The sequence below is a fragment of the Sander lucioperca genome, chromosome 14 (assembly GCF_008315115.2).
Source record: "Sander lucioperca isolate FBNREF2018 chromosome 14, SLUC_FBN_1.2, whole genome shotgun sequence".
Taxonomy (NCBI): Eukaryota; Metazoa; Chordata; class Actinopteri; order Perciformes; family Percidae; genus Sander; species Sander lucioperca.
Genome location: NC_050186.1, coordinates 32,140,779 through 32,163,229, shown reverse-complemented (window position 1 = coordinate 32,163,229; position 22,451 = coordinate 32,140,779). Strand labels below are relative to the sequence as shown.

At 40.3% G+C, this 22,451-nt stretch overlaps 1 protein-coding gene across 11 annotated transcripts in view; it reads right to left on the bottom strand.

Annotated features, from left to right (window-relative positions):
* Nucleotides 1–22,451, bottom strand: part of vav2 (vav 2 guanine nucleotide exchange factor) — a 234,543-nt gene that overhangs the window by 42,491 nt on the left and 169,601 nt on the right. For 7 of the 11 annotated variants that reach the window (XM_031277509.2, XM_035991526.1, XM_031277513.2 and 4 more), the window contains exons 4-6: nt 12,441–12,509; nt 791–896; nt 387–401 (exon numbers count right to left, since the gene is read on the bottom strand). In XM_031277509.2, coding sequence (XP_031133369.1) covers nt 387–401; nt 791–896; nt 12,441–12,509 — 190 coding nt within the window. The remainder of the gene's footprint in view (nt 1–386; nt 402–790; nt 897–12,440; nt 12,510–22,451) is intronic. The other 4 variants (XM_035991528.1, XM_031277512.2, XM_031277517.2 and 1 more) reach the window with 1 other exon arrangement.

The window sequence follows — 22,451 nt, the reverse complement described above, 5'->3', positions numbered from 1 at the left end:
GCGGATAATACAAAAACTGGGGCTAACAATGGACAAATACAAGTCCAGTCCAGGCCTCAATCCAGGATGTAATCAACCAATTAGAAGCGGGACTCAAAGCCAGCAGGATAATGTTTATTTGTCTCATGCCTTGAGGTTTCGATGTGGCAGCTGGTGGTCCTCGCTGACGTCAGTTTACACTGCTGTCACCGAGCTGAAGTCACAACTGTCTCCAATGTGCCCTGAGTCAGACTTTGAACCAGATGGGGTCTCCTTTACCCCGAGGCACAGGTCAATAATCTAACCGCCAGGTCATTCTCTTGGGATGCTATGAGTTTGTTTTAAATTAAGTGGTGGAGGGAGTTAGCTGATAGGGTGGGGTGAGTCACAAGCACAGCAGCACTCACCTGCATGTATCTGATCTGCAGCATGGGAAAGGCAAAGCAGTGCAAGTCAGAAGTCAATTTTGTCACCAGTTATGTTAGGGATCTGACGTCATGCAAATGCAAATACTAAGGTTAGTGGGGGGAAGTGTGTTTCTTCTTCTTTGCACTATTTGTGCATTGAATCCTTCCTGGCTATAAGTGTTGTCTAATTGACACCGTAGACAGGCGTCTAAGTCTAAGGTGACTAAGAACATGCAACCCTTCAATCATAGGCCTTCAGCAAGCATCACATTCACAATATGACAAACACCTGAGACAATTCCTTCATCAATAATTGATTTAAAATTCATTCACAGTCGCCGAGCACAGTTGCCAAGGGACATTTGAATGATAAAAGGGCACATATTGTGACAAAATGTTCTCACCATGGGTTGTCGTACTTCCACCTTAATGATGTCCTCATAGATGTCATCGCCATCGTCCTCACACGGCACACAGTCGTAAATGTCATCCTCACCCAAGTCATGCTCACTGGGGAAAAAACATGGACACAAGTTTGATGAACAGCTGTATCGAAACACAATCGCAAACTCAAAGGATGAATCCTTTTTACTCTGACAAAAAGAAAACAAGCTAATGCCAGGTCTGACAGCTGAGAGTGCAGTACAAGCTCATTATCTCTCACCAGCACTACCTGAAGAGTGATATTGGTGTTCCAGGCAAGGGGACGCAGTACCCGATGTTCACAAACCTCCACTGAGTTGCGTCATTGAGTGGCATTTCCCTTTAATGTGTTTATGCTGCTTTGGCACCCAGCTAGCTAACTGACCTTTAATTAGGCAAGCAGCCAGCAGAGCACAGACAGTTACTGTGGAGAGGAGCAGCTTCTGGGAAAGACCCTTATGCTCTGGGAGCCCATGCTGCATCTCCTTCTCTCCTGTAAAAGCAATTATTGTTTGGGAAACTTATCGAGGCAGTGGAGAAGCCTCAGCATGAATACGCTTTGGCAATAAGCCCATATCGATGTAGTTAATAACCAGGGAGCTTTAGGTCGGTGAAAAGGAGATAAATGATTAAATACTGTAAATAAAAGTAGTAAATAAAGTAAATAAGGTAGTAGGAGCAGCCTGCTAAATAATGGAGGACCAGGGTTCTAGCTTGGCAACTGCTTGTATGTTTAAACAAAATTCCATTCACCTCAATTGTATTGAGGTGAAGGCGGTATCATGCCTGCGTATGTTGCCATTAATTCAGTAAATTATGCTGTGGGCTAAAACATTATGGCAAACTTAATTAAATTGGCATTAAAATTATGCCAAATTAGTTTTTAGCAGGCGTACAGACAAATAGGACCGAATTACAAAATATACTGAAGAAAACTTAAAAAGCGTGATGATTCTCAGGCAGGCTCTGGAGTTACAAGAAGTGTTTTTTCCCATGATTTTTAAGCAGATTCATTGACATTTATTTGCGATGGACATTGAAAAATATTTTCATCCTGGGAAAGTTTACTGTCAAAGTCAAACTGAATCTGAGTGTGGCTCATAGGTTAAGACTCTGAGAAGGAGTGCGCATTTTCACGCAGATTTCGGCAACTGAATGCTAAGGGTTTTAAAGTAACTTATTTGCTTGACGCCTGACCATGTTGATTGGCTGGTCAAATCATCAGGCTACAATAAATTTTGGGGAAATAAATAAATACATACAATAAATAAAGATTGTACACATGCTCAGAAAAGGAGGAGCAGGTTTACAGTTGGCAAGCGGCCAATCTGCTTAAATGTCCTTGAGTGTGACACATAATGCCTCCCAGCTCAGGGGATGCTGTTTTTTGCTCTGACCTGGTCTGAGTGGAAGCAAGAGAAAAGAGGATTGTATCCGAATGCGATATAATATATATTTATGTTTGAGAATTCTTGAGGAAGACACTTCACCTCTTCTTGCCTAATGGGGGCCATAACCTGGCTGTCCTAGCACCAAACCAACCAGATTCAGACCAGGACATTTTATTTGACTTTAACACCCCTGAAATGGGATATTTTTTAGGGATTTTGCAAACTTTATTAATTCATGAATATTCTTAAACAAGATTTATGGGCACGGGTTTAAAAAGAAATTAAAAAAAATAACAGGTTATTGGATTTTCTCCACTTTGACATGGCTACATAAGATCTTCTGAGTCTGCCATCATTGCAAAAATATTCCGCCTTTCACTGTCTGTTCAGTCAGTCAAATGTCCAGCTTTGTCGTCACACGAGTGCGGGGGTTGTTTGAAGTTTTAATTGAGGTGGCGTGGTTCACTCTCATGCGCTATGCTTCTTCTTTCTTGATTAAGTTAAAGTGGTTCATGTTGAATACGGAGAAGGCTGTGTAGGAGGCCCACGTTGTCCCATCAGTGTCTCCTCTCTGAACTCTGAGACTACAGCACGCGCCACGCTGACTGACGTGTTGCACGGCAGGGACGTTTTTCGGAAAGAAGATGTACTTCATCCTGCTCTAATCCCCCAGAGACAAAATTATACAACAGAGGTCTAGTGCAATGAGATGAATATGACCTATGGAGGGATCTAAGAGGATCTCCAGGGAGAACGTGGAGGAGTTTGGAGGACAGTCTGAGACAGTCTGAGCTCCTTGAAAAAAACTATACTATATGTATAAAATGTTTACTATAAAGAGGTACATATAAGAATGGAGAAGGATAAAGATTTAACATTGAATAGAAAAGTGTTGTGCTGGTTTCCATCATCTATTACCCTGGAAATCCAGAGTTCTCGCGAGAGCACAATCTGAATTTGCTCAGCGAGTCACTCTGGCATTGAGTAATGATGCTCATTAACTATGCCCTTGTAGCCGAGCTGCACCAATCACATCGGTGTATCTGATATAGGCGGGCCAGAGGTGAGCTAAACAGATGACGACAGTTTAATCTACCAGTTAGCTCCACTGGCAGCTAAGCGTATGGGGCTCTAGATACGTCACCCCGTGCATAGTTGTGATTGGTCGTAGTGTTATCCAATTGCGTGCAGTGAGATTTTCAAATGCATGCTTGGTGCCTCCCCTCGAGTTGGGCCATTTTCATTACTCAATGCCAGACCCTTAATCTTTCGGATTTCGGTCTGGATTTCCAGGCTAGTCATCTATATCTATTGATCCTAAATGTGTCAAAGGGAAATATTCTATTAGTGATGACATTTAAGCCCCCTTCCTCTTTCCCACGTGGTTATTTTGTCATTGTCCAATTCTCATTTGGTCCATTCAGTCAATTCAAGATATGTGTAATGCTTTTCATCAGTGATTACTATCTGACTGCTACATTATACCGAGGTGGCTGAGGGCCCATCAGGTTGGGAGAAAAGCTTCCTGTCGACTACCGATTTCATTGAAATCTCCTCCGTTTGTAATTGCCTTTATTTGATTGTCTATTTATCATAATCCCCAAGTCTCTCTGATGTGAGGTCTGACCTGTTGAATATGCCAACTATGTATTGTACAATGCTTGATTTTAATTACTTATTATTTTAGACAACTGGACATAATCCTTTGCCCTTTTCCTGATTAGCTTTTCTTCATAGTCTAGATTGATTATTCCAAATATTTGCCAGATGAATCAGTATTCTAATGACATTGTATGCCCATTCACTTTTCACTGATTGCTTTAGATCATCAGAGTCTCTAGACTCCTTCAGATATCTAATTAGCGATGTCATTAATTAACTTCTCAACTGGCTGTTTTCACTGTCAATATGCATTGATCCTTAAGTCAAATAACTATAATGAACCCCATATCAAGATCTTACTGTAGGACTGTGTAAGCCTAATCTACATAGAGTATGTTTCGTAAAACATAAGGCTGTTGCTAATGAAAAATACCCAAATGTAAGGACCAATTTAAGTTTTAAACCTGGGTAGTAATGACATGTTGGCTAGTGAAGTCTTGAGGACATTAGGCTTTCTTCTCCATTCTTCAATGGGCTGTTTGATGGTTAGGACTCTTAAGGCTAGCAGTGGTTAGGCCAATCTGAGGGTAAGAACTATGTTAAGGTTACTGTATGTATTTGTTGTATTTCATTTTGTCTTGTTACATTTTAGTATTTCATTTTTGCTCTTGATGTATCCATGTAAAGCACATTGTAACTTTGATGTGAAAGATACTGTATTAACAAATTATTTCACATGCACAAGAGATTGGACAATTACTCTGGGATAAAAGTCTGTCCCTTTTTTTTTTCGTTTTTTAGCTCAAGGTTAGGATTAGTTTAGTCAATATCGACGACGATTCATTTACAAGATTGTTCTGGTGCCGCCGGAAGATCTGCTGGACGTCCCTCATTTTCGGCCGGATGTCCCTCACCTTCTGCTTTCTTTGTGTGGGCATTTTAAACTCTGGTTGATTTCTGAGGACTATGGTTAACTGCTCCTCAGATCTCTGCAGGGTAAATCCAGACAGCTAGCTAGACTATCTGTCCAATCAGTTTTCTGTTGCACAATTGTTCCATCAAAACAAGTTCCTTCCCGAGGCTATTTTGCAGAGGCACCATTATTGCGTATGGCGCTTAGTGACGACTAAGTGACGCCCAAGACGACTGTGATTGATAAAGAAAAACCAATAAACCAAAACACATTTTCTCCTATCCCTGAATGCTGTGTGGACTAGCCAGACCCTCCTCCGCAGCGCTGTGAAGGAAGGTCTGGCAATACGAGACTAGGATTAGGTTAAGATAAATGTTAGTTAATAGCTGGGGTTTAGGCATGTAGTATTTATGGTAAAGGTTAATGCTTCAAGGTGCCAAGGCTCGCATACGTAGTACATTTGTGCGTGTGCATTCTTAGAAAGACAAAGAGGGAGAAAATAGAGGGACATAATTCTTACCAGGGTAAATCTGCCGCACCTTAACTTTACAATTTACGTTGCTTTGTCTCTTGGGCTTCAGTGGACATAAATAAATCATTCAAATGCACTTGTTCTTTTGTGCATGTGTGTGCATCACAATGCATCAGCAAGATAAAGAGTGGGAGCAAAGTCCTGAGGACTCATGAATTAGGTCTGATTTTCTTTCTGATTACACAGTGACAGGCTAGCGGGTGTCCAGTACGCAGTACGCTGCACGCAATTGGCCTGCTAGCCTCTGCTCCCAGGTCTCAATGACATAGAGTTACATCAGTGGAGAGAAGGGATGGAGTATGACTCACAATATAAAAGCTACTGAGCCTTTAGTTTCCCAAAAGCTGGGCTGCCTTACAGGTTTATGTTAAAATAATAATGTTTTTCAATACAGGAAGTTTTTTTTTATGTTAGAGCTGTGATGTAGTGTGTGTGGAGCCCTGACATGGTGCTGCTGCCACACTGCATCTATACAGCCGATAGTGTGTCAACTAAAAAAACAAACAAGAAACACACAAAAACAGCTAACGTATAAGGTCCCCGGAGGATGCACATATCACTTTACCTCACAATGCGAAAATGGAGGATGAAATGGAAAACATGCTGATGCCTTAGCATCAGTGAGGCGAAATTGTGGTGTTTGGGGTTTAAGCCCCCAACGTTGTCTTTCGATAAAATTCTGATTACTTGTTCAGCACTACATGTGGCCATCAACATCAACAGGGTTTATCTTCTGGGGACCAGAGGTCGCTGGTTCAATCCCGGACCGGCAGGATAAATCTGGGTGGGGAAAGCGAAAAAGCGACGCTTGCCACTCCCTCATTACCACCACTGAGGTGCTACTGGGCAGCTTCCAGGTGTAAATAAATGTGTAACCAGAGGTGTCAAGTAATGAAGTACAAATACTTCGTTACCTTACTTAAGTAGAAATTTTGGGTATCTATACTTTACTGGAGTAATTATTTTACAGCAGACTTTTTACTTCTACTCCTTACATTTTCATGCAATTATCTACTACTGCTCCTTACATTTTAAAAATAGCCTCGTTACTCCTATTTCAGTTCGGCTTGTTTTCATTCCCGCTTGTCATCGTTAAAAAAAACCACCAAAAAATACAAAAACCTATCCAGATAGAGTGAATTTGATTGTGGTTGGATGAGAAGTATAAACATATACCATTCCAACACCCTATTGGTTTGTACGCGATCCATCACACCTGCACATGACACAAATCACGTCACACTCCAGCAAGGAAATAGCAGACGTATGTAGCCTAGTACGAAGATGTCCGTGGCAGAGACTCAAGAGAACTCGAGCGAAATGTCCCAACCAAGCACCAGCGAGGAGGTTGGTAGCCAGGAAGACCAGCCAACCCTTCTACATCCCTGGCCGAAGAATTTTTCGAAATGGTTGGCTGCAAAAACAACTCCTTTCGAATGCGCTGCAAGCTCTGCGCACCTAAGTACCACGAGCTAATTGTTTCCAAAACTTGCCATCTAATTTGAAAAAGCATATTGATATAATTTTTTTCCCCCTTATATTACTTTTATACTTTAAGTAGTTTTGAAACCAGTACTTTTACTTGAGTAAAAAGCTTGAGTTGATGCTTCAACTTCTACAGAAGTCTTTTTAAACCCTAGTATATATATATATATAGACACACTAGGGCTGTGATTAACGGTGCCTGAACCGATACTTTTTAAGAAAGTAAAAAAAGAAAAGAAAAGAAAAGGGTACTAAACAACAGTCGGTGACATTAAAGAACAACTTGTTTATTGCTAAGGCCATATGGTCAAAATGAAATGATTTAATAACAATGTATAACAATAACAATAACTTATTTCACTAGTAAATTGCTGTTGAACGACAAAAACAACCACCAGATGGGAAAAGGACATCCTCTACAGTAAAACACAGTCAAACTTTACACCATTTATATATATATATATATATATGAGAAATGACTGTGAATACTTTTGACACCTCTGTTTGTAACTGTGCAAATGTGATCAGGGAATTCCTGCTCTCAGTGAAACTTCCCTGAATATATAAAGGTACCATGCAGAAAATAATACCTTGACTGACTGACTATCTACAGTATTTTTAAGCTATTGACTTTTCATGCCAACATGCCCAAAGGGATTAATGGAGCAAAATAAACTGCAAAAGAGTGACACAAAGGGCTTGTGACACTGTTTGCTTCGGAATGGAAATCTATGTGTGCCTTTCATAGAGGAAAAAGTCCCTTGGCGACTATGCCCGATTCACCCCCATTTCATGCTTTGTCAACTCCAGGATGGAGTCATTCCAGACAGGGAGGACTCTGAGTTAAGTGACATAAAGACTTGACATCACGAAGCCAGAGGGAGGAAGTACATACCAGGTTTACCACATTAACCCAGGAGACCTCGATTAGGTAGAGGCTGGCCTCTACCTGAGTCAGACACAGATGTGGTCCATCAGAATGCAAACCGGAGAAAGCTTCACAAATAGATACACCTGCACCCATCATATAATCTCAATGCCATTCATTTACAGCAGTCATTTCCAAGTGAGCTCATACTGACAGCCTAAAGCCTCAGTCCACCTCACCTGCCATGAGCACTTCAGACAAGATGTTGTAAATATGTAAATCATGCAGCAAGGTAAGTCACCTCTATTAAACCTCGAAAAATATTAGACAGTCAACCGCAAATGTTCTTGTGTATATTTAGACCAAGATGTCGGCTGCAGAACAGCCACATAGAAAAGCCTAAGTGTCTGATAAATGAGTTATATCTTTAAATACAGCACAGCATTATTACATTAGTGAGTACTAGTGAACTTCCAGCTATTCTCAGTGACCTCTGAGAGCCCACCAGTTTAAATCTTTTGGCTGATTCAGATTAAAATGAAAACTTGATCGATCTTTTGCTGCCTGGGCTGCTGGAACTGGTCTTCCATTTAACGTTTGGTCTGCTGACACGATCTCCGTTTTAAAATCTCACCTCAAAATCAATTTTTATAGATTGCTTTCCATCGCACTTAGTATCCTTTGTCGTCTTATCGCTGAACTTAATGATGCTATTTTATTGATTTTTATTGTTTGCCATAACGTTGTTCTATCCATGCAGCTTTATTTTCTGACACTAAATATTTTTGGTGACAATAATGCCATTTTATTTCTTACAGGCTGTTATTTTTTATGATACCAGATGTCCTCTCATTGTATTATTTGCTTTCTCTGGGATGCTCTTAAATAGTACCACATCCTTAAAAAAATGATTATTATTACTGTGGTAAGATCACCATTGTCCTCTCACTCACTCGCCGTGCAATCATGCACCCACTGTAAATTATGCATCCATCAATATTTCAAATTAATAACTCTTTGGGAGCAGGGTTATTGCTAGTGTGGCCTATGCAGTGTTGGGAGTAATGCGTTACAAAAGTAAAGCAATTACAGTAATGTATTCCTTTTGCTGTAACGCAGTAATATAACGCACTACTTATTACATTTTGGTAATATTATACCTGTTACAATCTCAGTAACGCGAGTTACAATGCATTTTAGCGCAACATTTAGTGGTGTTTGGTTTTTTTAAGAATTCACCAACACCGTGAAACATTTCTTCACAGGAAAAAAAAAGCTGTGAGTATTATTTCCTGTTGCTGGATTCGATGGTTGAGATGACTGCAGAGACAGATACATTTGCGACATGGATATTATTTTCAGGAGTTATTGCTGCGTTAAAGCGAGCTGTCCCGCCTCTGTTCCCGTGGTCAGAGCCAGAACCAGAGACCGTACGGACAACATCTGTGTCCCAACAGGTGACTGTACGTGAGTGCGGGCAGCAGTGTGTCCGAGCTGCTGACAGATAGAAACATGTCGGGAATTAATGTTTAGGCTTAATACACGTAAATATCGTTGCATTTTATTAGCCGTGGAAAGTAAATATGCCGTACTTCAATACAACTGTACTTTTAATTGAGTATTTTCATTTTCTCCTACTTGCCTATTGTACATTTTACTTCTCTATTTTTATAGCTTTAGTTACTTTGCATATTCATATTAATTATACAAAATATTATGAATGATCTATGATGTATTAAAGTGGATAAAGAGGAGATCCGGTGATGAAATTCACAAGCTACCTGCCAAGTCAAACTTCCGCTGTTATTTTGGTGAAAGTAACTCAAAAGTAATGCAAAAGTAGTGTCAAGCATTACAATTCAGAGACAGTAATATTGTAATACAATGAATTACTCTCAAATGACAGTAACTATTAATCTATAATGTATTACATTTTGGGAAGTAACTTAACCAACACTGGGAGTGCCCACCTGTGTCCAACTGCATTAGGTGCAGGACCTGCTGATGAATCAATTCTGTGTCTGTCCATCGATGGAAGGAAAATGCATACATGTTCTTTGTAAAAGGTCAAGAGCAGCCGTGCTGCAGAGCCACATGAATCATTCAACACGAGCCAGCCCTCTGCACCTACTACAGGTTACAAAAAGAGCACCGTGTTACAACACCACTGACCATTTCAGGTAAAAAAAATATATAGATGAATTCAAGCTCCGGGGTCATTGAAGCTGCTGCCATGGTTACAGGGACCAAAAGCCATTAATGGAAGGAGGAGATTTGAGGGAAATTAAAGACATAACCCCCAGCTATAGAAACATGATGGTATATAATGTAATCTTACTTTCATGCTCACTTGCTTTACTAGTGGACTCTGTGACGCTTGTTACTATGGATACCATGCACTTGCTATGGCCACTGAAGCTTTCAATAGTAATTAACAAATGTAAGTAACCTCTATTCTATGTGGGTGACATTTATTTATGATGGATTATGAGTAACATAAGGAACATGTAAGCTTACTTTAGCCACTTTGATATTTCCTGATGCATTTAGAGACCAGTCAGTACATTAGGGGTGTAACAATACATTGATCTGGATCAATATATCGATTCAATGATCAACAATCCAATATCATCAATACAACGTGAAAAAAATATATACATTATTTTTTTTATTTTAAGATACAGTAGTGCATATCATCAATCTTTAAAATGTGCCTTTATTTTGAATTCCCCAGCTATCTTTTAGTTACTTTTGGTCAGTTGATATAAATGGACCTCATTGTTCTGAATAGGCATATGACATTGTCTTGTATCAATTGCAGGCCGCTGAATTGAATCAAATCCAATTTGTATCGTGGCAGACTTCGTGATACCAGCAAATATCACGAAGGCGATATGGAGAAAATCAAATATCACAATATTTTTGACCAAATACCTCGATATCGATACCGCATCGATATTGTAGTGGTGACTATTGGTGCTTTCACAAAATATTTACACAATGAGATTTTTGATAAATAATCATAAGTAATGTGGATATAATGACTAAATGGGTAAAGGCAAATAATAGAACAACAGTCTGGTGTGTTCAGAAAATAACTTAACTTTACTGTAATGCAGCCTTTAAAACCAGGAAAAGACAACACATGTCATATCACGATATGACGATATCCAAAATCTAAGACGATATCTAGTTTCATATCACAATATCGATATAATATCGATATATTTCCCAGCTCTACCAGCAAATATTGTATTGTTGTCCAAAGAAACAATACAATATTGTATGGTGATAAAACCTGTGATTTACACCCCTACAGTAAATACAAGAAATGGCATGAGTCTTCCTTCTTCCTTCTATGATATAGAATAAAAATCTCTCTGTTCTCTGCAGTAGATGTTATGCCACAAGCCCATGATGAAAGACAATAGCCTACTGTATGTTCGTTTTTGTTTTATTTGTTAAACCGAATCAACGTGTTTTTAGTATTTCCTTTGCTCTCTTCAGGATCACTTTTAGTGCATGTATCAGTTCAGTTTTTAAGGTAAGGGCCCATGTTCCGAGCTTGCAGGGCTACATGTTTCGCTAAACTGCACTCTAATCCAGCATTAGCCTGCTTGGCTGGCACTCTTCTCCTCTAGCAAGAGCACATTCCTCATCCCCTTAAGAACACCACAATCATGTATTCAGCGTGCATATATCTATAGCGCTGCATGCTGTCCTTTCTGTCTGCCGCTCTCCTACCTCCTATCTTTCTGTGATGAATGACACCCATCTCAGAGCGGTTAACTAATTATTCTCCATTAATCTGAGTCGAGCGGCTGCTGTCACCGCTGGAACCGCTGCCAACTCCGAAACCTTATGACTCTCTTTCGCACACAGCAAAAACCCTCACACCAAACCAGGCAGCCTGCCATAGAGGCAGGCAGGCAGGCAGAGAGGGAGGGAAGAAGGCAGCCACACCAGAAGCCAGAGCAAAGCTGGTGTCACCATGGCAACGGGAGGAGTGACAAAAGGCTCCACGCTTATGTAATTAGGCAGTTAGAGGAAATTGGAAGAAGTGGCAATCACACCCAACTTTGAAACATCGCAAGATGTCTGTTATATACATAATGTGTAGAGAACTGTTATGTATGTTATTTTGAGTATAAAAAAGACCTTTGCAGTATAATGAGAAGATCTTTTGCATTTTTATTCAGTTTAAAAGCATTTCCTGAGCTAAAATGCATAAAAGCAATGACCTTTTGCAGCAGGAAACAACTACATTTTAATCTGCTGGAACATTGAATCCAGTTGAAAATATGTTTAAAGTCATCCAAGGTTTTAAACATCTGAATATTTCGTGACAATAGCTACAAACTAACAATGATATGTCTTGGTGTGTGTGTGTGTGTGTGCGTGCGTGCGTGCGTGCGTGTGTGTGTGTGTGTAAATATATAAATATGTTTACACAGTTGCATAGCAGTGACTCCCCTCCTATTTGACGACAAAAAGCTGGTCCCAAACCATTACATAATACACATTACATATTTATTTGCATTTTAAGAAATTATATTACTTAATAAAACATAGTAATACTAGAATTACAAAGCATATACATTTATCACCATTACATTATAGGGTTTAGACTTGATTTTTGTTTGATTTAAAGATTTGGGTTAGGTTTAAGTCAAGTAAAGATGTGAGTTGGGGTAAGGCAGGTTTTAAAGGTAATGTTAGGGAATGAATTTAAGTTAATAAAATGTCATCCTAAGTGACAAAAAGAAGTGTGTGTGTGTGTGTGTGTGTGTGTGTGTGTGTGTGTGTGTGTGCGTGTGCATGTTATGGACTGCATACTTACTCTGCCAGCTCTTCAAGGCTCCGGTACACATCATCCTCATTCAGAGCTGTGTCCTCTGATGGAAAGGGCCTGGTACACACACACACACACACACACACACACGAAGAGTGAGAGAGAGTACAAAATATGAGTACACACACTACAGTTTCCCAGGTAGAAAAATAACCAGTCACAAACGGCGTGTTCTATCTGCCAGGCTGTCACTCTTAGCTCCATCACTTCGGCAGCACAACAGCAAGATGTATTCAACAGAGGACCCCATCAGTCACAAACAACATTGTCAAAACACATCAACACACTGCTGCTGACAGATAAAAACCTGGAACCTTCACACAGCCAACTTTCCCAGGAATTCAGGAAAGAAAACAGCCTTTTTTTTCAGATGGATGGCCAGGTGTCTTATAAATCCCCTATGGGGGTTTGGGCAGCTTTCAAGGACCCTCAGGGACAATGCAGAGCAAAAAATATTGAAAATAATAAAGTCTAGAGCTATCTTCTTTTTTGTATTCGGCAAAAGTGAGCTTCTCTACTTACTGTATATGTACACTTATAGACCTTTTTCACGGCAGACATGTTGACATGTCATAGTAGGAAAAGCACAGGTGTATTCAAAACCATTAATGATGGCTGCACTTAGGAGAGGCCCTGGTATTGTGCATGCTGACTCACTGAAATAGCTTACTGGGACACTTGATGGAATTGAGCCATCGTTAGGTTATCAATTTCAGTTGTGCTTTTCCTACTATGGCAAGTCAAAATGTCTGCTGTGAAAAAGGTCCATTGTATATATATATATATATGTGTGTGTGCCATATACGTATAAGGAGTGGTACGGTTCATGAAAAAACATCCAAACCGCTCGGTTCGCATGTCTCTGTTCGGAGTGTGTGTGCGTCGCACGGTTCATCAGTACACTGTTAATGTGCACTAACCACTTACTGCCGTAGTGCCCACTTTCGACACCTTTGTTAAAACACTTACTGGAAACGACCATAGACAGTATATAAACGACGAGGGGGATGAGCGTGACGAACGCAACACATGGCAGCTGATTGGACGAACGCGTCATGTGGTTCTTGCTGCTCCCGAATTTCAAAATAGACTCTAATGGCGTCTCGTTCTGAATACGATCTCGTATTTTACGAAAATAGTTCACCGAAAAGTGTTTCTGAAAACATTTTAAGCCAGAAATAGGCCATACAGTTGCTGAATCTGTCTGTTTTTTTGATCGACAAAGGTCAGTTTAAAAGATTTTCGTCAGATTTTGAGAGGCGCCGAGCCGACCGCTCCTCAGGTGGAGTGTGGAGTGCTGCAGGTCACGTCACATGCAGAAATGGTAAGTGGGAGAGATAAGGAAGGCTGCCTGGAGTTGGAGGATGTGCCAGCGTCGTATATAGTCTGGTGTGTGGGAACATTTTGGATTTCATGTTACCGATGATGACAGCGGAAATAAAACAATAGATATAACTGCCACTGTGTGCATGTATTGTGCAACATACATTCAATATGCTAATTTTAGCTATATATCATATGCTGAAGTATATTTCTGGAGTGTTAAAGATTAAAAGAAAAAATAACAAGAACCGTACAGAACTGAAAACCGTGACCCTAAAACCGTGATACGAACCGAACCGTGGATTTTGTGAACCGTACCACCCCTAATATATACATATATATATATAAAAATCTTGTTTATAAGATGCACTGCAGGCTGCATTAGTATAAACAAAAGCATTCCTGTCAGAAGGTGAATGATTCCTCCCGATCCTCTTCTTGAATTTCTCATTCCCGCCAACGCAGCGTCAACAAACACAACCCTCCTGGGAAGTGGCAGAGCATAAAAATTAATGACTAATCAATTAGCTCATTAAACAGGGTGGATTTATTTCAATTTGTTTTTAAAAGATATCTGCTTTCTGCGAACATTATTGTGAAGTGCATGATTAGATCTCGATTGGCCGACCGTGTTTATGAAGTCTTTTTTCTCCTTCTTTCTTGAACAAGAGCTGATTGCTACAAATTATAGCCTGTTAGCTTAATGCCGTGCACAATTGAAACTCATTAAAATCAGAGAGGTCACGATTGGCGCTAATCATTAACCACGCTAAAGTTACTGAAATGGAAAAAAGCACGTATTATTAAACTAATCCCTCCTGTGTTCATAAGAGATACTCTGGATTCATTTTAATGTTACAGGCTATTTCTGTGAGCCTCCAAGCTATAAGGATGGTAAAATGTTTTATAAGAAAAAAAAACACATTGGGAACAAAACTGTTTTTATTGGTCATTACCAGCTTTCAAAATACCCAAATGTCTTGACATTATTTTTGTTTAAGGAGTTTATTATCTGTCTTTAGGCCTGTTTCTTTTCACCATGATAGAAGCGTACTGTTACCATTGTCACTACTTGATGTGAGTCGAGTGCAGATGTGAGTTGCGCATGCTCAGATTTAAACGGTTTACGGCATATTGCTAACGTTAGCTCAAAACGCCATTCAAGTGACAGGCCTTTGTTGTGTTTGATTGCTAACTTGCAGCCAGCAGTGAACAAACTTCGTATTGTAGGTCCATTTTTATTGTATTGACATTACAGAAGTCTCTCGTTAGCAGGTTCTTGTAGGCTACTTGTCGCAAAGTGACGCATGCGTAACTCACATCAGCACTCGACTCACATCGGGTAGTGACACCATAATAAATCCAGCGCACGCCAGCTGCCCGCAGTGGTTTCTGCTGCGGCAAACAGCCCTGTAACGCTGGCCTTGACTCCCGTCTGAATAATGTAACTACTGAACACATGATCTGTATTCTTACTGTCAAAGAGCCACTGGACACACACGCAAAGGACTCTATCATTATTCAAGAAAGAGATGGAGAACAGAACGAGAGAGCGAGAGAGCGGTTTCAGGGTCACGGGGAGAGTGAGGTGCAAGCTGTGCCTACAATACATCTTTGACTCATAATCAGTTGAAAAGACAGCAGTGGCAGGACTGTGAATTTTGAAATATTTTCATTTTATTATCAACAATAAAGTTATTTCATTTAAATAGTCTTCTGGGGGTATTACAACAATGTTTCTTTTTTTTACTTTAATAGAAAATCAACAAAATTTAAGGCGCATCAAGTGAGATTTTTTTTACCTAAATCTGGCTTCAATCTGGCAATAAATGTATTTCTTATTTCTCCATAAAGAATAAGCTATGACCAAAAAATAAAAACAAAGAAAGAAACATTATTTCGTCTTTGTTTACAGAAATGTCACCGTGGTAGCCAAACCAGCTACACTACCCACTGTGCAAAGGGGGATACTGCATACCACATTCAATACGTTCTGTTCAGTTCATCCCTCTGCTTCCAAGCCTGCATGAGCTAACATATTTCTATATCCTATCTGTGCACTTTTATATAATGTGAGATGAAATCTGACCAAATATTGTATTTAAAATGTGCGGTCACGGAAGGCTTGTATCATGTGGACGCCAACAGTTTTGTTGTCATTCCTTAGAATTTCACATGGGGGCGACAGAAACTACGCACTATAGCTTTAACTTCTTGTTCATTTATCTTTTTTAATTGTGTGTTTAAAAGTGCTTATTTTTAAAATAATTGTATTGTTTTTAATGTGAGGGATCCTTCTCTGTTGGTCTTCCTGAGGAAGAGTTTTGTCTGTGTGTGCATTGTGCAACCCTGTCTTGTGTAACTTACAATTATATAGTATAATACTAATTTGTTTTCCCGATTCTGTTGTGATAGGAAACATAATTGATCCCTGAATTATGTGCAGCGGCAATGTTTAGTGCTTCATTTTTGTACCACACACGGATCATAGGGTGTAGGCAGGTGGATAGTAGTCATGTGTGCACGTGTAATATGTGGAAGGGCTTGCTGGTGACTGATATAATGTACAGCCCAAATATAAATGAACGAATGTTACCATGTGGTAATGTGCGAGAAAGATTTTGTAGCAGGACAGAGACACCACAGAGAACAATAAAGAATGTCTGTATGTGTGTTGTCGCTGACTGTGAAGTGAGCTGGGAGATGATATTGGACAGTTCAGTGTCAGATACCAGACGTTCAAAGCTCTCATAAAGGCACTCAACTCTCTGTACGCACTCCTATTTGAAATCCTTTGACTGAGTCTAACCCGAGATAGGATCAGATGACTGAGGCACTTTGTTGTGATACCACGTCTTCGTAAAGAGACAACAGCAGTGACCTGTCATTGTGTGAAGGCCAAATATCTCACTATGAGACAGTTATAGTGCAAGTGTAAAAAATGTAATAAAAATAGTAGTTCGTGTTATCGATTTAGCTGTGCATATGTGCGGGTTTGGCTGTGTGGTTTTTGTGTATGTGTGTGTGTGTGTGTGTGTGTGTGTGTGTGTGTGTGTGTGTGTGTGTGTGTGTGTTCTTGTTTAACTATATTTGTGGGGTCCAAAAACCGGGAATACAGTATACTTGTGGGGTCCGGATGGCTATGTGGGGCAAAAATGCTGGATCCCACAAGTTTAAAGGGCTGTTTGAGGGTTAAGACTTGGTTTTAGGATTAGGGTTAGGGTGAGGGTAAGGGTTAAGGTTAGGCATTTAGTTGTGATGGTTAAGGTTAGGGTAAGGGGCTAGGGAATGCATTATGTCAATGACAGGTCCCCACAAAGATAGTGTCATGCACTGTGTGTGTGTGTGTGTGTGTGTGTGTGTGTGTGTATCTGTGTGTATCTGTGTGTATCTGTGTGACACCAGCAATTAGCCTTTGTTTAATTAAAACAGTGGTCACATTGAAAGAGTGTGTCAGCCATCAAGTTAATGAATGGTCAGCTAGATACTCAAAGGTCGGCTGGTCATTCTCAGGCCTGTGCGCATGCGCACGTGCATGCACGCACCACGAACGCACGCACACGTGGCTTCATTAAAACCTCTGTATTTCCAAGAGCTAATTACAAGTAATATTATTTAGGAATCATAATACCAAAACTGCCTTATCTGATTTATGTTACTTTCTCACTCACTGTTACGAGCAGAAACACAGCGCAGAAGGTGCTTCCTCCGTGTGTAATAACACACCCACATCTGATGGCCCCCTCCAATGAAATGTGCATTATATTATAAGTTATTAATGGAGTCCCGCAGGGCTAAATTTAATTACATAGTAGTTTGTGGAGATATGCGCCCATAAGTATCACCTCAGTGTTGTTTTGCAGAGCCAAGCGCTGCCCAATGCTGCCGTTTTCATTTCGCTAAAATGATACTACCAGGTGTAATTGAACTATGTTTATAATTTCATCAGGACTCCAATGATGAGCCATCTCATGGCTATTCAATAATGCTCTACTGTCTTTCCTGCAGGCATGTTGCTTCATGTTGTTCGGGCCTGAACGCTGTGTGGTAAACCAGAGTGGATGCTGTGGTACATCATGCTAAGGAGTTTCTTTGTAATCCGTTGTCAATTGAGAGAATACAAAGTGTATTTGTATAATGACACCACCAGCCCTCCTGATTTGGCTTATTCACATGTTTGTTTTTTGTATTTTATCTGGATTATCAGAGGGCTATTTCACAAAACCAAGATAAAGGATTAAGCTGGGATATTCCAGTTATCCTGGCTCAATTTAGCCTTGATTCGGTTTCACAAAAGCAGAGGCACCTAAGTTACCATGGAGATTTATTCTTTGCAGCTAGCCTGGTCCTGACCAGGCTAACAACCAGGATTTATTCATCCTGCTGCCTTTTCTGTTCATTCAGCAGTGATTTTACCCTATTGTTATCAGCCTGCATTAAAATACAACATGTGCATATTGCTGTTCATTTAAGTATTGTTATTATTTAAAGTTGTGACCATTATTTTTCATAATTATTCATGCGGCAGTCATTGTTACTGTTATATTGCTGTATGAAGACTGCTGTTCATGTTGTTGTTAGAAGTTTGGTGAAAATATTACAACAGTTGTTGAGATAATTAGAAAAGGCTGATAAAGTTGCCAAATGTGTTTTAAATTAAGTCTGTTACTAAGGGCAATATATAAAGTGCTGTACATGTGTGTTTCTATATTATTTTAGTTGATTCATTCTTTTGTATTCTTTAACAATAAAGGATTCAATAAATTGGCATTCTTAGCACACAATTTGTGTTGTCCAGTAAACTGGGACTTTTAGTAAGTGTATATGTAAAAATGTGAATGTATCCACAGGCACGCATACAATTCAACATATGTAGAGGATAAAAAAAAATCTATAAAAAAAACTATCAATAACCGATAGCCAGTATCGGTATCGGCTCCAATACTGCCTAAAACGCTGGTATCGGGAAGTACTGGAGTTAATGTACCAATCCAATACCACGTAATAAAGCCCTAAAGAAAATGTACGTTAAAAAAGTTTATTTATGTTCTTTTTCCGTTATAACTGACTGTCAAACTGCATAATTAAAGAAAGTTCTGTGGCATTCATTGTTTGTGTTTGTTCATGTTTCACAAAGAGTTTAACCTGAGCCAGGCCGACAACAAAGATAGAAATCATATCACATCCATACAGGGATATAGTATACAGTTGTTAAAACATAATAAAATATATGACACACTGGTATCGGATCGGTACTCGGTATCGGCCGATACGCAAGTTCAGGTATCAGAATCAGTATCAAATCAAATGGTATCGGGCCATATTTAAATAGATATTAACTTGGATTTAACTTGAATGTTTCTTTGAAGGAAATTGTTTTTAAATATAATTTCTACCAAATTACATAGTTCTAGTTCAAGGAAACTCATAGGAAGCTATTAGGAAACCATGGACGTATAAAATAAAGCATTACCTGTTGTTTTTTTTCGCTCTGCTGTGTGGGGGGGGAGGGGTGAGGGGGCTTTGTGAGGGGCAAGAGGGATTAGATGTGTGTATTTGAGTGTTTATGTTATTGTCTCTTTTTTTTGTATTTCATTGTATCATGCCTAATTTCTTCTTCCTTGCTTTGTTTAAGCCGGTGCTGGCAGAACGAGAATGTGTGCTGGACAAAGCCGCAGTGAGCCGTTTCCCATCGATCAACTATTGTCGAACAGCAGAACAACAGTGTAGTCGTTGGCTGTAAACGCAGCTCAAATGGTCAGAGTCGGAAGCAGTTTGCCATCCCAGGACACGGCTTTGTTTCTGCAGGGGTCGATAAATCGCTGGAGCTCGAGCAAGCCAGTGCACTTTGCCACTTATTGTACCATGCCTGTCCATAAACCCTCCCGCTCCAGCCTGGGGAGGATGTGTATCGGTGTGTATGCAAAATAACATATGAGTAAGCCTCTTTCTTTGCATGTGTTATTTTCGCAGCATTTACTTATGACATTTAGCACACGTGATGCATTCAAACATGAGTAAAACATGAGGAGTGGATGTACATTGTGATAACTGCATGAGTGATCTAATTCAGTGGCGTGAGGGGGCAGAGCGCTGCCGACAGGATGTGGAAAAGGAGGGAGGAGGAAACGTGCAAACAGTGATTCTTGACACTGTTGTAGAGCCCTGCGTGGGACTGTTTTCCGTTGTTCGTAATGTACCGCATAATTCCAAAATACTAGTGCAATAATTAATTATTCTAGTGCCATGAGGGCAAAGTGACATCGTATTAATCTATTTATTTCACTTATTATTTTACAACATGTGTAGTTGGCTGCGGTTTGTTTCACTCATGATGTTTTATATATTTATTTTTTTTTCGTTTCCCTGCATCTTTTAACACACTGTAACAGATTTTATGTCAATCCCTGTTGATTGTATCTCTCAGGTTGGGTATTTTTGGACCGCCCACTTTCACTCGCAGCAACATTAAAACCGCCCACACCCGCGGGATTTGTGTTGGGTCCCGCTGGATCCCAATTCCAATGCAGTCCTCTACGCTGTGGCTGCTTGTCCTACTCCTGGGCTGATTCTCACTTCTCTTATTTGATAGCTCCTCGCTCCTCGGTTGAACCGGAAGTTGTTCTGGCCCTCCTTCGCGAAGGCCGTCTCAAAGCTCTTATTCCTGCCCCGAGGAGTTATAACCAAGGATCGAGGAGGGATCGAGGAGGGATCTCCGAGGGAGGATGAGCGAGGATACATGAGACCACCTTCCCGGAAGCCGTGTAGCTGAAAGCCGATTCTTACTCCGCCCATACAGCTGAGAAATCCATGTGACGCTTCAGAGGAAAGGACGTCTCATCCCTCTAAACACACATTCCCTTGTTTTCTTTTCTCCTCGCATAATTTCCTCTCTCTCCCATGCTTCCATGGTGGGACCGACTAAGACGCGAGGAAGGGAAGCAAGTGGAGGAAGTGTGGATGCAATTTAAGGGAAGTGATATTCAGCCCTGCTTTGAACTGTGACCGCCTCATCTTCAGTTCATTTAAGAAATGACTCTAACAACAGGTGTGGTTTCTTCCTTTTTAATTTCTATTCTTTTTTTATTCTTACATCTTTTCTTATTTTTTATTTATATTATTAATTATTATTGTTTTTCTTTTGATATGTGGTGTTTTTAGGAATTAATGAGACTACACTTTGTGTAGTCACATGTTCCTTTACAATCTGCTCTATAAGCCCAATCTCTTTGATAATGCCATTTATTTCAATTAATGCAACTAATGCTTTTTAGTTTTCAGCAAGTTTGTTGTTTGTCTGATGTAGATACTCAGTTAGACCAAATGATCAGGTATCCTTATATAAACCCTAAAAAAAAACTTCTCCTCATCTGCTCTGAGTCTTGATGCTGAGCTGAGGTCTTTCACACTCTGCAACCCTGATCCACGCACACGCACACACACGCACACGCATGCATGCACGCATGCACACATGCACACACACACACACACACACACACACACACACACACACACACACACTCCAGCAGCACAGATCAGTGATGAACTAGGACAGTGAAGGTTACTGTAGCGTAGGGTTAACTGAGGGACAGTAAAGATAGGCGGTAGGAAGAGGGGGCTGAATGACAGCACAGAGGATGACACAGGCTTATACATTAGATAAGCTGTGAGACACACAAGGTCAACTCCCGAGACACAAAGAGAAGGTGACATAAGGCCTCAACACAAAGAGGATTTAAGGTTTTTGATTGACAGTTTCTATGATACATTGTTCAAAGATTTAGGGTTGTGGACGATATCATGGATGTAGGTTTGCTTTCAGAATAGGGGGGAGGGGGACACAATGAAATCAGAGGTTCCTTAACTGGACCAAATAAAAATAAAATAAAAGTTAAAGCTGCAAAGGGTTACAGACTGAAATACAGCTTCAATCAGTTAAAATAAGTTATTGTCTTTGGTTGATGTTCATTGCATCTTTTTATGAGAATGCTAAGTAACAAATCGTCTCACTGTAAATTCATAAACAAATTTTAGGATTCTCTAACTAAATCATACAGAGGAGAGCAGAAGACATTTCTTTCGGAATTGTGTCTGCAAAGCATCGCCTGAAAGGTGAAACCGAGGGCAAAAAACTCCATGAGGCAGAGAAACAATTGAAAGTAGGGCTGGGCGATAAATCGATTTTATCGATTAACTCGAATGTGTAGTTAACGTCGATTTGTTAAAATGAAAATCGATTTTCTCCTTACCATCCGCCGACGGTCCCCTCTGGGCTCCCATAGCTCCGAACGGGCTCAGCCCTCCCCCCGCGCGTTTGCCATAGAGATACACAAACAACATGGCAGCGACAGGGACTAACATTAATTCTTTTCTTAACTAGTAGTTTCATTACTTACTTATCTGTAATCTCTGCCGAAATGACCGGCAGCTCGCGGTGCTCTGTCCCCGGCTGAGAGTCACCTATTCTCAGATAACTGAACCACCAGCTACCGCTGACCTAAAGGACCACCATGCGGGGCACCAGAGGCGGTATTGAGGAACTCTTTTGCGGCTCAACACATCTACTAAATGCCGCTGATACGACCGAGCTGTGATGGAGGTCTGTAGCGGCTTAAACAACTAGCAATCGCCGCTCTGTAGCACGGGGCTCTTCTTCGACGTTTGTTTCTACCGCTA